Below are 17,910 nucleotides of genomic sequence, written 5' to 3'. Positions count from 1 at the left end.
ACAATGACCAGTATATGAACCAAGACCTTAATAAAAAATCTTTTAGAAGATTCAGAACTGAAACTGAAATGCAAGTTTTAATATATTTAGTTCAGTAAATTATCAACATTTAGTAAAATTAAAATTTTGTGGACTAATTTTTAAGCCGTGGATTAAATAAACATTAGTTAATTCATGTGTTAAATCACTTCTCAGAGTCTGAAATTTAAGCCTAAACATTACACCAGTATTTGCAGTGGGAAAGTTCTGTGTATTCAGAGTCGAGTTACGCACTTACCTCTTTGATTCTCTAGGTGCGCTGTTCACATTGTGCTTGAAACTTGAAAAAAATCAGGGCTAGAAAATGCTGACTGAATAAGGTAATAGCTTTTAAAAAGAAGAAAGCAATCGGCTCACTTGAGCTGATATCACACAAAAAAAAGCGCTTAAGACAAATGTCAGAATCTTCTGTTTTACTTAAACTCCGTCCCATGTGCGTAACTCTTGAAGTTATGTCTAAATTCTCCCTACACACACAACTCAGTTCTGTATACAGCCTATGGTTCCTTAGTTAGCATTACTTACACCTTATTAGTGCTCAGTTTAATATATTTTAATGTTAATTAATGCAGTAAATAATGTTACTTAAGGGAGCCTTAATACATTTCAGCAAGGGGAATTCTATGCATTGAATGTTAACATTCCCAACTGCTTTTTTTTAATTATATTTTTCAGGTTATTTCGAGTATAGTAGTGATTGAACGTATCGAGTTTAAGGATTGTAGGATTCCTCTTTTGCGTCTCACTCCAGTCATTAACAGTACAACATTTCTTCTCCCATTCCTCCACCTACAAATACAGCCAAATCCAATCTTCCATGTGATCCATTACTAACTACTAAACATCAACAACTAAATAAAGCACAAAAAAACAGGTGAGTTTAATGCCAAAGATGTGACGAAGGACAAAAAGCATAAAGGCATAAAGGGGTTTTGGTAAGCATTCAACTGCCTTGAGCATCGACTTATTTTGTTCAGAGTGTCAGGAGAATGTGTTTGTGAGAAATGCCTGCTCTTGTGTTTATTCTGTTTAGTGTCATATGTGGCATCCTAACCATGTTCTTCTCTCTTATGCAAATTTCAACTGTTTTGTCTTGCTATGTGCTTTTCCTTTTTGCCGATTAATCAGAGTAGGAACATTTATTCACTCATACAGATGGAAATTTCACCTGCTAACAACGTGCAACCCGTTCACACACCGCAATATCCTAACACGTTCCAATTCAAACCACAGTGAGCGATCTAACAAATAAAGAAACCAAATAAGCAAATCATACATAATAAGTGGGTCATTCCTTGTATGCTGCAATCACTTAGACTTCAAGATGTAAAAAAAAAACAAACAAAAAAACATATTGTTGCCTTTATAGTGTGGGCGCTTAACCTGAATATACAGTATATTATAGTATTTATGTAAGGAATAAATACATAAATTCTGTAATATACTGAATATGATAGAATTTATGTATTTATGTAAGAGTTTTATTCCTTACATAAATACATACATTCTATAATATACTGTATATTCAGTATATTATAGAATTTATGTATTTATAATATACTGTATATTATAGAATTTATGTATTTATGTAAGGAATAAAACACTTGGTGGTTGCTGTTATAGGAAAATGATCAATGACAGGGTGATATGGCCTGACATGAAGTGGAGTTACTGTTACCATCCCTATATTGATTATTTTCTAATACCAGCATGTACTGAAGTGTTTTATTTTTCTTGATTACAAGATTGCAATTTTTATTAGTTAAAGAATGACAGGATGCACTTTTTTTATCAGTTTATAGAATTCTATCATTGTAGAAAGTCCGTGAATCAAGTTAGTTCCTGTTATCACTTATATACAACAGATATAAGCAATCACTGCTTCACCAGCCACTTTTCTTTTCTACTGAAGTTAATAAGACTAAAAATGTCCAAAAAAACCCTGTGATTTGAACTGCAGCCAGTAGTACAGTCAGAACTGCTGTTCTAGAAAATTAATCAACACCTTCTGACCACTATTGATTACTATTCAACAGCCCTGTAGTAGAAATACATTTATAGTTTATTATTCTAAATAAACGACTGATGTACAAACATTTACATGTATGTTCGGTGTTTATTTCACTCCATTAGATTGGACAGGATGGAAATAATTAGCTACTGCATCTGTAATATTAATCATTGTGGTAGAAAAATGGCTGACCTTGAACACATCCTTAAATAGCTATAATCTCACATATTTAATTGACTTCCTGTATATCTTTGCATAAAAGGATGGAACTTGCAACATACAGAATGTTCTAAAATATCATAAAACATCATGAAACATCCAGATTTTTAAAAAAGAAGAGGAGTGATAGGACTTCAGTTGAAATATTTATTCATGAAACATGATGTGAGGGTAGATTCAGTTAATTTCTTAAAGCAAAAATCTGTACTAATAGAGTGGAAATTCAAATTGGAGGGAAAAACATTAAATACAAAAAAGATAAAAAGAGAGTTTATTTACTTTATTTTGCTTAAGTAAGATATTAGGCTAATTTATTTATTTTAAAGACAATTAGAGTTAAAAATTTTTAAATATTTTCAGGATTTATATATAAATATAATATTTTATATATAAAAAATATATATAATTTATTTGTTGATTAATTAATATGAACTGGTTTACCAGGAATGACCCAAGTGGTGTCATATTGCACATAAATTAATAACACATCTGTCAGATTTATTTATTTATATTCTGATATTACACATACAGACCAATAAAATGCCTTCATCTTGATTTTTCCCCATGTTTTACCATTTTTGTTCAACTGACCTTTGGGTTGTTCCTTGGACATCCACAGGGTGGCAGCGCAGCAGAAGCGTAGCCTGGCATCCTCCTGCGCTGTGTGTAATCTAAACCTTGTGCTTGTGTTGCAGATTCCCCAATACAATACGCTGCATATTTCCACGATGACGGCTACCTCAGCCTTCCCAAACCCATGTTCCCACGCAGGTCAGGAGCTCATACTAGTTTGTGTAGTCAGCGTTCCAGCTAAAAAGGTGTGGTTTCAATCTCAAATTCGTATAAAATTTTTTTTTTTATTTCAGTGCTCCTGAGTCACCTGAGACCATCGAGCTGGAGATAAACACGCTCTCTCCGGACGGACTCATTCTGTGGCAGGGGGTGGTAGGTTCTGAAACATATCTCACTCTAAACATGCAAACAACATGATACACACCCTGTTCATATCTAAACATGATCCCTCATCCAGCTCCCCAAACCCCCAAAATTAAAAAAAGGTAGGTATAAAGGCAAAGGGCAGGCTTACAAGTTGTTAGATGATATTTATATCTCATATGGGAAGTAATAGAGTTAATAATACAACATTGCAATTATGTTCAAGGCACAGCTAATTTACATTTAGTCACGCCCACAAAACTCCATAAAAGGTAAAGCTCACAGAGAGCTGAAAACAACAAAACGATGACTAAACCCTAAAGGGGTTGGATTGCTTTATTTCAAGTTACTTAATCTGAAATGATTGAGTTTCATAACATTTCCATTCATGTGTAATTTAAATAAATGAACGTTTTAAACCCGACAGAGTAATCCTTATATAAATTTGCAGGAAATCACCAGAAATACGATTTGACGCTGATCAGTCGAGGTTCACATGAGTCTCCTTATATGTAAATTTACACAAATGTTTTATCAAACTGACTGGATTTCTGTGAATATGGCATTTCTTTGTGTAAATGCTCTGAAGAATGATTTACGAATAAATCCAGTCATAATCCAGCTTGATAAACGAAGCCCAATTTGAGAAAAGAAATGAGGTCAAGATTAAAATAGTTATAAAAACATTATAAAAACCTTTCAGGAAAAAGACATAGGTAGGAAATTTTAGTTATTATGATGATTTTTAGATAGAATTTACAAGGTTTCACGTCTAATAATTAAAATGTACAGTAAATTAATTACCTCAAGGCATTCTGCTTAACATGAAGAAAGAAATCCAGTGCTGAAATGTCCTGTATTGGTTATATTGTGCAAAGGATGATCAATTTCCTAGCTATTCATCTTGGAGCTGTATAATGCATAAGATTGGCAGACTAAGTGTCTGTCACAAACTGACCTCTTGTGATATTTAATGTGTCTTCATTGACTTTTCATAACCTGCACCTGTATTTTAACAGCATGTGACACACTGAGCTTTTCCCACTCACTCTAACTTCTGCATTTATGAGATTTATAACCAAGCGGACTGCGAGCTTGAGCTCAATGACTCGTGTGTGTGTGTGTGTGTGTGTGTGTGTGTGTGTGTGTGAATGCTTGAATGCACTGCATGTCACCTTGCTGCACTAACTCACCACGGACGTTCTCCTCAGGAGCCTGCAGCCGCCCTGAGCCTGCACAAGTCGCATGCTCGCAACAAGGCTTCGGCTCTCCGTAAGCAGACACACAAACAAGTACGTTCCTCCAGCTGCTTACTACAGATGCCGTAATGACTGAACTTGAAGGTTGGGTGTTTGGAGCTCAGTTTGATCTTTGCATCCAAGAATTGTAGACAGAGTCTAATGCTGGGGTCAAAACACAGGCAGCCAAGAGCAAAGTAATATAATCCATAATCAAAAAAACAATCAAAGGCAAAAAAAACAGGAAATCAATGAGCTAGAAAACTCAAACAAGACTTGGACTTAACATTACAAACGCAGGATGAGACTTTGCAAAGATACTCAGACACAACAGGCAAACTAATCAAGAATGAACACAAAGCAGGTGGACACAATAAGATAACAAGCCAGGGACATGACAGGGGTTGAGACAGGACCAAAACCAAAACAAAGGCACATGGCAAAATATAAAGAAAAACACTTGGAGACCTAAGAAGAGCATATACTAAGAACTCTTTAGGAGTTGGTAGAATATGGTATATATTTAGTAAAGGAGTGATCATGGATTATCACTGTCCATCAGAAACACATGCTCCAGTTATATTCTGCATGTTTCTAAATTTTTTTTTTTAACAGTTTCCTTTTGTTTGTGTGACAAATGATCACAAATGCAAAACACTCAGGCTGTATTTATTTGCTCTCTAATGAATTATTGCATGGCTTTTGCATGCATGTTTATTCCTCAAGAGCATTTTAAAATGAGCATTTAACATTGTTTAACATTGTTAGCATTTACACAGTCGTTTATTCATTTTTGCTAGTATATTAATACATCATTTTATTAACGAGCATCTATGAAACTTTGACGCAACCATTAATAAACATGCTATTAATTATATTTAAATACATCCAGTGTGTCCTTCTGTTAGTGATGGTAACACAATGTGAATCGTTCAGAGTGACCTTGTGACCTGCCTCCAGGGTCGCAACTAGAGAGAGCAGATAAAATGTTTCATTCTGCCCTGTAACACTCTTTACAGGAATCAGGAGACCAAGGAAAGGGCAAAGATTTCATAAGCCTTGGCTTAAAAAATGGACACCTAGTGTTCAGGTGAGCCACTGAATCGAGACGACCTGTATCACACTTACTGGCACAAGTGTTTGTTATGGGTTTATATATTACTTAGCTCATACTTTGAGCATGTATTTGTTATTATACAATGTTACACCACAGCGCTGTTGAAATCTCTATTCTGATTGGTCAGAAGGTAAAATTGTAATCATTGGCAAATTGATGTGGTATAATAGAAATAAAACACTGGGCTTACTGTTATCGGAAAATGTTGGAATCACACCAACCCATCATTGATTGTTTTCCTATAACAGCATTTCCCATGTTTTACTTAAGCCATTTCAAGTACAGAAACAAAACTGAATGATTTCAACTTATAAATCCTTTAATAATCTTCTTTACTTTAATTGCACTATATATATATATATATATATATATATATATATATATATAGTACAAATATATATATTTACACACAAATGTTGCATGTTTGCCACATAGTTACCAGCTGGGCAGCGGAGAGGCAGAAATCCTCTCAAAGGAACGCATTAATGATGGACACTGGCACAAAATCACTGCAGTCAGGTACCTTTTCTTTTTACATTTACATTTATTCACTTTGCAGGTCTCTTACTAATAGCATAGCAGTATCTCCAAAATAGACACTGAGCAAAGCTGGTTTTTGACAGATGATTATTATTATTTGGGGGGATCAGTAGCTTCATGGCTATTAGTCTATGTGACAATATAGCACTAACCAAGATTAAGCCTGGATTAAATCAAAGTTTCTCAGTTAGTTCAAGTGCACCATTCTAAATCTTATTTTAATATATGCACTTTGCGTTTGAGCCACCATTTTATTCTGGTTTTAGTCTTACAGTAAATGTTTAACTTTAATCATGTTTTTCTCACTTATTTTATGTTACAGTTGAAACTGAATACCTGAAATTGAGGTGGTTATATAGACCTCAGCTGGCATATAAATGGCATATATAAATTAGATTCTTACAAACTGTCCTGTATTAGAAAGCTAGTTTTACTCAGAAGAGAAAAAAAGTATGGCTCATAATTGATTTCAAGAGTAACTGATTAGTGGGATTAGTGAATAATAATAATATGAATTATTGTTTTCAGTTTGAGGTTTTAATCTGTGGTTAAGTTTGGTAATTGTTGATTTGTTAGGTCATGTTTTATATAAGTACAACTGAATGAAGAACTGGACAAACTAGTGTGTGTTTTGTTGTGAGCAGGACAGGAAAGCAGGGCTACATCCAGGTAGATGACAGGACGGCTCAGCATGGACAGTCCCCCGGCAGGAGTGTCATGGTGAACACCAAGGGCAGCATCTACCTGGGTATGGATCTCTTCACATTACTAGATCTCTTAATACACGCTACTGTAATATGATGCTTGTAACTGACATCATATTACTGAGTGTTGGATCACTTAGATCATGAATTATTCATAAATTATTTTACACAAGAACCAAGAGTCTAAATGCCTCCCTTAAAGGAAAAAAGGTGACTGAAATTGCAAAAATTATTTAAAAAGGATGACGTGGATGAACAACACACCAATATCAGGAATAAAGAATATCATTAAAAACAGGGTGCCAAGTGGGGAAACAGAAAAGCGTTCACCCTATGTCAATCTCTCCACTGTCAATCACAGCGATACCAGCCAATCATGGGTGTGTATAAATATATAAGACGGTAGATAGCGCTTTCCTCCAAGTGTGTTACACTGCCCTGTGAAGCATCAGCAGCAGTTCAATCCATATTCAAATGTCTATCTTAATTGAGACCTATCACGTGTAGATATGCGGTGAATTTGCTGCAGTTGGTAAAATTCACTACAAGTATAAAACGTAAGCATGAGTCTTCTAAAAAATTCTTTTCAGGCAAATAATCTAAGTGTTAAAATATCAGTGCAGCAGCATGCTTAAATCCTTGGGGAAATGAGCTTTGGAAAAACATGTGACAAATGTTATTACATCATAAAATATAAGAGCCAATCAGGTTACAATATGCAAATGAAAATCACGCAAGACCAGTCAGACTTGGTACACTTGGACACTTGTATGTTTCCAGACTTTTTCCTGTCTTTTAATGCCAAAATCATGGTCTTTAAAAAGTTTTAAGTGACTGTGAAACTTTTAAGTAAACTATATGTTAAATTTATATATGTGTGTTGTGTCTATGCCGATAGGTGGAGCTCCAGACATGGCCGCTCTCACAGGTGGAAAGTTCTCCTCAGGCACCACGGGTTGCGTGAAGAACCTGTCTCTGCTCAACGCCAGTCCGGGAGAACAGCCATCGCGGCCCATCGACCTGCAGCTCCACGCCGAAGACGGCAAAAACGTGCGGCGCTGCTCCTCGTAGGCAAAGACAATGCAGCGCCACCTAGAGACTGAGAAAATACTCACACACATACCGCAGGAGAGACACAGATCTCAGACACCTACAGGACTGCAAATGCATTTCACTTGCATTTTAACCTACACACACACACACGCATACAATACAAGAGACCGTTCTCGCACACATACAGGATTACAAATGCATTTCACCTCCATTTTAACCTCCGTACACACACACTTACAGCAAGAGCCATACAGGGTTCTCAGAGATAGCCAAAGTGTTTTTGCTTTGTGTTTAACCTGTACACTCACACACACTGATATATTCTCTTGGTGCCTTACTGCTGCCAAAAATCTTTTTTTTTTTTTTTTTTACTCTGTGCTGCATAAACCAAAAGAGAGTGAGAGAAAACGCTACATCTTTCACTAAGTGTTGTATAATGAAGGATGATTAACATGGGATATCAGTTTACATAGTCCTGCAGTAGCTTTTTTTTTTTAGCCATGATTAAAAAAGAGAGAGAGAGAGAGAATATCTAAGGAAAAAAAAAACATAACATGCATTCATTGATGGCTCAGATCATATATGGTCAGAAATGATGTTTTTACAGCACTGAATTTTTATTTATATGCATATGAATATATGGATCTATATTAAATATTTGTGTCGGGAAGGATGCTAATTAACCCTAGCCTGTTTTTCATCGAGTTGATTCTAGGTCCTAATAATGTGTGTCTGAAGCTTGTGCGCTGAGCTGTGTTTAATACTTGAAGACTCTGCGGCCTTTCGTTTCCTCTCTGTTCTTTCTGAGACGGCTTAGACACTTCTAGAACACAGGGACGGGGTTTCTGTACACTGGGAAGGTCCTAGCTCCAAATACACTCCACATCTCAGGTGACGATGAAGCAAAAGACAAGAGAAGCGTCGGACGCTGAAACGAGCGACCTTTTTGGGAGATTTTTTTTATACGCAGTTTATATTTAAGAGAAACCATCAACCTTCCATATGTTAACCTCTAAATTACTGGTGTATATGAAAAATCCAATGGTGCTAAACACACTACAAGCACATACTCTTCTGTCTTCTGCCAATGACTTGCCTCTGTGTTTCTAATGTAACATGTATTGTAAGTAGCAAAAACCACAAGTTCGCAATAAAAGTATTTTTTGCTTAATGCCAACCTAGAACTGAAGTACTGAAACAGTATTTCTTTGTTCTGGAGATGAAATGGAGTTTCATTTTCAGGTAAGAACCATATGTTTTCATTTAAATACCTTTTAAGAGATGTACAGTACATTGGGTTGCCAGATCAGTAGGTACACATGAAAGTAAGATAATGTATCTGTATTGGTTTAGTGCTCCAAGTATCTGTATCTGGATTTAAACCCGAAGTTGCAGTGGAGTAAACTGGAACTCTACCACTACCATCCTATGTTTTTCTGGCAGTCCTGAGATTTGAATTGTCAACCACCAGCTAAGAACCTTAACCGCTGAGCTATCACTGTTAAACACCCCCCTCCTATTACTGTCTGCTTATAACTACACCATACCTCCTACAACTCATTCAGTTGCTTGTATATGGCCAAAAGTATGTGAACACCTGACCATCACACCCATATGTGGGTTTTTCCCAAACTGTTGCCAAAAAGTTGGAAGCTCAAAATTGAATAGAATGTCTTTGAATGCTGTAGAATAACAATTTCCCTTCCCTGGAACTAAGAGGCCCAAACCTGTTCCAGCATGACAATGCCCCTGTGCACAAATGGAGCTCCAGGAAGACATGGTTTGCCAATGTTGGAGTGGAAGAGCTCGAGTGTCCTGCACAGAGACCTGACCTCAACTCCACTGAACACCTTTGGGACGAACTGTAACACCAACTGCACGTTTTCAGAACTATGTGTAGTAAAAGGAAGCGATGCAGCTGAATTGAACAAAGAAAGACCATGTTGTGCGATGCGTTTAGCTTTTATTTATGACAAAGCTGACAGTCATAGCATCTGAGTTTTTCACACAGTTTTCCAGTGTTTCGGGTGGCATAGTAATAGGGTATATTTAAATCCAAATACAAATACAGATATGAATATGTAGAGCATTAAACACATACAGATACAAATACGCATACAGTTAGTGGCATTGCATTACACTCTTAGGAGAAGGGTTTCAAGCTCAAGTATTTAAGCACAAGACTATTTTCACACTGTGTGTATTGTAAGCACTGCCTTATCTGATGCAGAACAAATATCACCCTTCAGTCCTCTTTCTAATAGTTGTTTTTCTATGGACAAACTATTCATTGTTTTCTCCTCGAAACAGTTTCTCTTGTTTCTTGAGGTATAGGAGGAGTCTTGACCTGAGAAACTGGCTCTCTTATGCTACATCATAGGTTACAAAACATGAACAAAACAAAATAATGACAGGAAGTGCAGGGTTTATAGAACCCTATATTCTAAATGCCAGGCAAAGTATTTAGTCTGTCAATCTCATCACCATCCTTTACAAACACCCTTCATTTGTAAATATAATGACACACAAACTACAGTATGGATTCTAGACATTGTACTCTAATATCAAATGTGGACGTTCATGTCCCCCAATGAATTATTACATGGATTGCACTCTGTCTCAGACATGTGACTGTGCTGTGTCCTCTGGAGATTAAGCAACTGGATTTAGTGTGGTTGCCTAAACTTGTGTAGTCCAGTGTCATATAACTAATCTCATCATCTTGATGGGCTTTTCTCTGTATCTGACTGAACAATGCAGAATAATTCTTATATAATACCTCTCATTTCTCACATTACTTCTGCAAATGTCTTCCAGGGTTAAACATTGCTGTCATTAAAGACGTGCATGAATTTTTACAATGTACATGTATGAGTTTCATGATATATTAAATGTGACCACCCAGACTATACAATCAAAACAGTACTACATAACAGGTCTCTGGTTATGTAACTTAATTCTTGAAGTAATGTACAAATTTATGTATTGTTAGATTAATGTCAAAAACTGGAAAGCTCTCCAGTGAGCAAGATTAAAGATTAATATTCCATGTCGAAATGGTGGAGACCATGAAGACTGCTAATCCGGGATTTAGAAAGCTAGTCCAGGATCTTTTCTCCCCAACTACAGGTATATTTAGGCCAACAGCAAAGCTCACTTCATTTGAGAGTCACAGAGTTAGAGCTATCTCTTCCAGTCAGTCATTTATTAGTGACATTTGAATCATTTGACATTGGTGGATCCAGAGCCTTCCAGAGCCTATCCAAGGACCACTGGATGTGCTAATTCATCCTTAGTAACTGTCTAGTCAGGGTAACAGTGGTATAAATTAGGCTAGTAGTTTGTTTGTATTTTGGGAAATAGAACAACTAAATTAATCAGAAATCATGGAGTCGAGTGATGTAGCTGAGGCTGAGGAACTGTTATAGCCAGAATTCACACACCATGCTGACAGTGCTGGTATTTCTACATATGGGGCATAGAGGTAAGGTTCATATTTAATTAAAAGTAACAAGAAGGACCCTTTGTGGCTTAGGCCATGCCCACTTTGGGTTAAAATTCAAATAGAGATATGAATATTAGGCACACAAAACCGATACAGATAGTGGCAATGCATTACACCCTTAACACACATTCATACACTCATTCACACCTAGGGGCAATTTAGGCAATTGAGTAGCCAATCCACCGGCATATTTTTTTGAAGGGGGAGGTTGGAGAAAACTGGAGAACACAGTGGAAACCCACATAGACACAGGGGGAACATGCAAAATTCCACACAGGCAGTAACTCAAGCACAAGATTGAACTGTGGTCCCTGGAGCTGTCAGGAAGTAATGCTTTATTGGTTGTATCAATTACATTTTGTTAAATATTCATTCATTTATCTTCTGGAACTGCTTTATTACTGTCACAGTGGATCTGGAGTGTATCCCAAGAACACTGGGTGCAATGCATGAATACACTTTGGAAGGGAAGCCAAGGCATCACACACACACACTCTCACAAAGGGGAAGTTTAGAATAGTCAGTCCATACGTAGGTGGAGGGAAATTGGTAAATTTGACAGAAACACATGAACACTAAGAGAAAACTCAAAACTTCACATAGACAGTAACCCAAGCTTGGGATTGAACCCTAGATCCTGGAGTTGTGAGGCAGCAACACTATGAGGTTCCAACATGATGTTTATTAGTCTTAGTTGCAGTATTAAGTGACATTTTTTATGGCAAAACATGAAAGTTAAAAACTCTGATTATCTTTTTTACACCACAATGCAACCTATGGGTTAGTGTGAGTAAATACAGATTCCTCTTCACAAAAGAAGTGATCATAAAGTTCATATCAATGTGCTCACTTCCATTCTAGAGGTGGCCATTTTTCGAACTATTTATTGTGTTAATGTGAGTGAGATTTTCTAATGAAAGTCTTGTAACATCCACCATAGTGGAGAGATTTTCTGACTATCTGAAGTGATATTCATCTGTCCATCACAAACCTATTTTTCATTCTGCTCACTTCTTGTGTCTGGGCCGACATGCTGAGTGTTACTGTGTGAAGATTGCCAAACTCAGTGCTTAAGCAACAATGATTGGACTGTTGAATTGGAGAAAAGTGGTGTCTGGGTTTACAGCTTGCCTGGCCAAAAAAAAAAAAAAAAAACCTGCAGTGCTTTTTACAGTCTCACATTTGACCTTTCACAACTGCACTGCTGTGCTTTGTGAGTTTCATCAGTCTTGGAGTCCAGACTGTGTAACATTGTTAATTTTAAAAGAAACACACCACCATCACCCCGCCACCATCACCACCATCATCACTTACCAGTTCTTGGGCATTTTCCTCATGCTGATAGTGCAAGCTGTGTAGGTTAGGAGCTAAGAAAAAATTTGTGATGTTCATGTGAAATGTTTTTGTCCTCTAATAGGAATTACTGCCATTCTTCACGAATGAGCACAATATATTTATATAAAATGGATACCAAATGAACGGTCCCGTCCCAAACCCCCCACCCCCCACACCCATTTCATCCCCAATTTAGTCTTTTGCCAATTCCCATCTACTAGCCAGCTCTCTCCTATCACATGAGAGCTACTGGGGAGGGTGAGGGCTACCATGTGCTTCATTCGAGACATGTGAAACCAGCTACTGCATCTTTTCAAACTGCTTCTCATGCTGCGTCACAGGGCAGCATAACACATGAAGGAAAGCACTATACACCATCTTCTGCATGCCTGAGCTCATAAATGCCCCCAATTGGCTAGTGTCACTGTGACTGATGGGGGAGAGAGAGTATGCCATCCTTCCTACTCAGACAGCATGGCCAATTTGGCTCTCTAGGACTCCTGGACACACTTGAGAACTAAAAAGAGTTTATAATGATATTTATTTTTAGGAGTAATTTCTTCAGTTGTTTAGGTGGAAATTTTGATTAATTGTGCCATAAATCTGGAGTTAATTATACATTCTTTCTAATGTATATATACATATATATATATATATATATATATATATATATATATATATATATATATATATATATATATATATATATATATGAAATATGTAATAACATATGTAGAAAAGCTTCATTTCACTTATTTAATGTCATTATTTATTCCACACCCTTTGTAGGTCAAGTTACTTGAGTTCTGCAAAAGGAAGCTGTTTATTATTACAACAGCTTATCAGCTTCTCAGCTTCTCAGTACCATTCATGACAAAACTTTCCATAACATTATTCATGCTATTTTTATCCAGCTCAACATGTGGGAGCTGTTAAATTGGGAGATAAGGACAGGTTCTGAATTTTGTTTGTGTGCTACATACCTGCTCATAATAAGACGAAGTGTGTTCACAGCACTGAAGGGGTTCCCCTGTGAATACAAAGATTCTGAAGCAATTTTATTAAGTCGTCTCAATGTGTGCTCAAGTCATTTCTATAAATCCATAAGCCAATTGAAGGGTACCTCCTTTTCAGTTTTTATGTTCTGGGGTGTGTCTGTAGTTCTTGAATGAGCATGCATCAGTGGAAATATGGTCATGAAAGTGTCTTAATTCTAAGCATTTGAGGTCGCTGTGCAGGGCATTGGTCCTCCAGGACTTCCTCCAAGCAAGTGTCTCTGTAATTAGTGTTTACACTACAATAATTACTCAGTAGTCTTATGTCTTTATTATGTATTTTCTATTTTTCTATCTGGAACCTAGCATAAGCTCATGTACAAAAAGGGTTACTAAGAATTAGCATGCAGTGCAGCAACATTTCAATCCCACATTGTTCTTGAAAGCCAAAACATCCTCCCCCATGCAATAAACAAAAGCGACTGTATTACTAGAGTACAAAGATCATGGTTCAGATATTTCATTGAGACACTAATAATTTATCTGCAATTTATTTCTGGTAATTTAAAGGATATTCAATTTGTCTCACTGAAAATCTTTGCTGGTTCAATTGAGCCTGTGCATCAACTGAGAGACTAGCCAGCAACCATCGCACACTAATATTCTCTACAGCGCCAAATGGAGTCACCTTGAGCTGATTTAGCATGCGGATGGTTCACAGACACATAATGCCCAACGTTCCTGCATTACGTCAGTCAACAGCTGATTTAACTAATAAACATTTTATTACTAGAATCATTTTCCATTTTTGTGAAGGGACAGCATACAATTACACTGACTCACTCTAATGTGCAACCTTTATAATTGTCATTATTTATTAACACACATGGTTCAGGTTGTTGGGCCACTAAACATACTGACCTACATATCTGCAGGGGGCAAGGTTTTAGACTGGTCATAATGCGATAATAGTCATAAACCAGATACAGTCATAAATCATTTTGCATGCAGATCTGCATGAAATAGTGCAATCATACTATAACCCAATATAGACATAACTGCACTATAGCCATACAATGGCTCGAATTCTAACATTATCATAAAACCTGTATAGTTATATTTCCATACTAGTCCTAACCCTTCTGTTGTCATATCCAGACAATAGTGTCATATTTCCACAATAATCATAACCCCACAACAGTGATAATTCCTGTATACTATAGTTGTATTTCCAATAAAGTCCATAACCTCAATATAGTCATATTTGCTCTTTCAAAATCTCAATATAGTGATAATTCAACTTTGGTCATAACTTTACTAAGGTCATAAAAAAACTCCCTGAGATGACTCAAAGAAGAAATGGAGGAACGAGATTCAGGGAATACTGAATATAATCGGAATGAAATGATTTTGCAGATGGCTATCCTGTTCTTTCAGCAGAAGTGACTTGTTTTGCTTGAGGGTAAATGACTGGGAGTTAAGATCTGAAACCTGGCCAGATGGCAAGTTTTCTTATTACATGAATTTGCATAAATAGCAGTTATTCAGAAGTTTTTTCCTGGATCTGAGCAGGCAAAAACAGTTTGCAGTTTAACTAGCACGGCCTGTGTTTTGGCAGCGTGTTTGGGTTGTTCAGCAGAGAGTGGCTGTGTGTAACTGGAAGACGATCATTGAAGATCATCATGATTTAAACCTTAACAAATAATACAAGACGTAAGAAGTGAAAAGGTGAAGTTATGCAGAATTACTGGAACTTATGACTTATTACTGAAGTGATGCATACAGAGGTGAGCAATTTAACAGTACTTTGACAGTGAACAAGATGTTACTGGAGTTGCCTTTAGCCCTGCTCAGCCACTGATACCAGCTGGCTTTGGAGTAAACTGCTTTTAGGAAGTGCAATCTTTAGGATATCAATGTGGGATCATCCACAGCAATCTTTGGTTCATATGAATACCCTTTTGCTATTCTAACTACTAAGAGGCCATCAGTGGCACTCCAGCACTGCAGAAGAGCTATTCCAGGCAACCCCAACGCATACACACATGCTTCCTACCAACCGATTGTTCTGGTTTAAAAATCACTCATCCCTCCTTTAAGTTTAAAATATCATATCATTTACACAATAAACCCTTTCAACCTGGACAAAGTATTCCAGTCATCTACCTGATTCTGCATTATGATTTTTTTTTATTATTTTTATTCGGATTGCTTTGCTGATACCAGACCTGTGGTTTTATTTTGCAAATATGTTGTCTTTTGTCTTTTGTGTCAGCAGAGATAGTCAGGATCAGAAATGCTGTTTTATATGTTTTAAGAGGTTTTCTATCTTATATCTATATCTACCAGCTGCCAGTGCACAGGCCAAGCTGGTCAAGATGACAAGCTTCCTTATTACATGGATTGATGAAAATTTGGTTTTCTACTTACCTCGTTGTTGTGTTATTTTTCTTATTTTTTTTTGGCAGCTGGTAGCTGGTCGATTGATGCTGGATTTGTCAGCAGGGAGTGACTGTGTGCTACTAGGAGATGATCATTGGAGATGATCATAATTTAAACTTTTTTCACCAGGATAATACAGTACAGGACTTAAGAATTGAAAAGGTGAAGTTATGCAGAATTACTGCAGCTTATTTCTTATTACTGAAGTGATGCATATCGAGAAGGGCAATTTAAGAACTTTCATAATTAATAAGATGTTACTGGAGTTGTTTTTACCTGAGGCGGATAATTAATGCTTGAAAGAGAGTGCTCAGAAGCAATCACATTCAAATTCATATTCAAACGTAATTATCATACAGCTGTCATCAAAGAAATGAGTCAGATTCACCCCAAATAAAGATCGGCTGTTTCTGTAGGCTTTTCTGTTCATCTTCTTGATTTCATCTCACTGCTGAAGGCATGGTCTGCAAAGAGCTTACAAAGCATGTACAGGATCTCAATGTTGAAAGGTATCGATCAAGAGAGGGGTACAAAAGAATTTCCAAAACATTAGATGTACCAGGGAACACAGTAAAGGCCATCATCAACAACTGGAGAAAATGGGGTCCCACAGTGACATTACCAAGAACAGAAAAAACTGATGAAAGGACGAGATGAAAACTTATCAGAGTGTCTGCCAAGAGACCTATGGCAACATTGAAGGAGCTGCAGGAATATCTGGCACAAACTGGTCACTCTCTACATGTGACAACAATCCCTTGTATTCTTCACATGTCTGGGCTATGGGGTAAGGTGGCTAGACAGAAGCACTTTCTTATGAAAAGAAAAAAAAAAAACACCCAAGCCTCCTAAATCACCCCAAATCACGTAGAAAAATGTGTTATGGTTTGAAGAGACCTAGGTAGAACCTCTTGAGCATAATTCCTAAAATATGTTTGACACAAAAACCAAGACAGCTTATGACCCGAAGAACACCATACCCATAGTGAAGCATGGTGGTGGTAGCATCATGCTTTGGGGCTGCTTATCTTCAGCTGAGACTGGAGCTCTGGTCAAGATAGAGAACCATGGATAGCTCCAAATACCAAATTATGTTGTCACAAAACATGCAGGACTGTGATAGACAGCTGAAGATGAAGAAATATTTCACCCTCCAGCACGATAACGACCTAAAGCACAAATCCAAGTCAACAAAGGAATGGCTTCAGAAGAAAGAGATCAGTGTTTGAGAATGGCCAGAATAGCCAATTGCATCAGGAGCCAGATCTAAATTCTTTTGAAAACCTGTGGAATGACTTGAAGAGGACTGTGCACAGGATATCCACATGTGAATGTGATAGATCTGGAGCATTTTTGCAAGGAAGAGTGGAATAATGAGTGAATGCTGAATGCTGTGTTACAAGCAAAAGGTGCTTTAACAAAAGTGTTAGTTAAAGGGAGTGCACAATTATGCAACCAGGTTAGTGAAAGTTTTTTCTTTATCTTTTTTTTTTCCTTAAAACATTTCTATTTGTTTTGCACTTGAATTTTGTTGGTTGCTATATCACCTATATTAAAGGTGGACAAACATCTGCAATTTGAACAGGGGTGTGTAGACTTTTTTAATAACCACTGTAGCCAGATGTGAATTTAGATGAATAATTCATGCTCAATAATTTGAGCATGCTCAGTATTTTTGGTTGTTTTCAGCTAAAAGATATCCAATTATGGATAATAAAGCTTATAATAAAGATAATAATAAAGAATAAAGCTTAATGCATAGTGAATAAGCCATGT

The 17,910-nt window shown here is 36.8% G+C and overlaps 1 protein-coding gene across 14 annotated transcripts in view; it reads left to right on the top strand.

The window, feature by feature from the left end:
- The window catches only part of hspg2 (heparan sulfate proteoglycan 2), a 116,576-nt gene extending 107,535 nt beyond the window's left edge, over positions 1-9,041 (top strand). For 13 of the 14 annotated variants that reach the window (XM_053240938.1, XM_053240944.1, XM_053240941.1 and 10 more), the window contains 6 exons: positions 2,965-3,040; positions 3,136-3,214; positions 5,463-5,533; positions 5,996-6,079; positions 6,745-6,848; positions 7,703-9,041. In XM_053240938.1, the coding sequence (XP_053096913.1) occupies positions 2,965-3,040; positions 3,136-3,214; positions 5,463-5,533; positions 5,996-6,079; positions 6,745-6,848; positions 7,703-7,875 (587 nt within the window). In that variant the 3' untranslated portion in view covers positions 7,876-9,041. Of the gene's footprint in view, positions 1-2,964; positions 3,041-3,135; positions 3,215-4,416; positions 4,875-5,462; positions 5,534-5,995; positions 6,080-6,744; positions 6,849-7,702 lie in introns of those variants that run through there. The other variant, XM_053240943.1, reaches the window with a different exon arrangement.
- Positions 9,042-17,910: the final 8,869 nt, after the last annotated feature.

The sequence above is a fragment of the Pangasianodon hypophthalmus genome, chromosome 16, assembly GCF_027358585.1.
Source record: "Pangasianodon hypophthalmus isolate fPanHyp1 chromosome 16, fPanHyp1.pri, whole genome shotgun sequence".
Taxonomy (NCBI): Eukaryota; Metazoa; Chordata; class Actinopteri; order Siluriformes; family Pangasiidae; genus Pangasianodon; species Pangasianodon hypophthalmus.
Note: the sequence above shows the minus strand (reverse complement) of the source record. Positions and strands in the feature narration are given on the sequence as shown.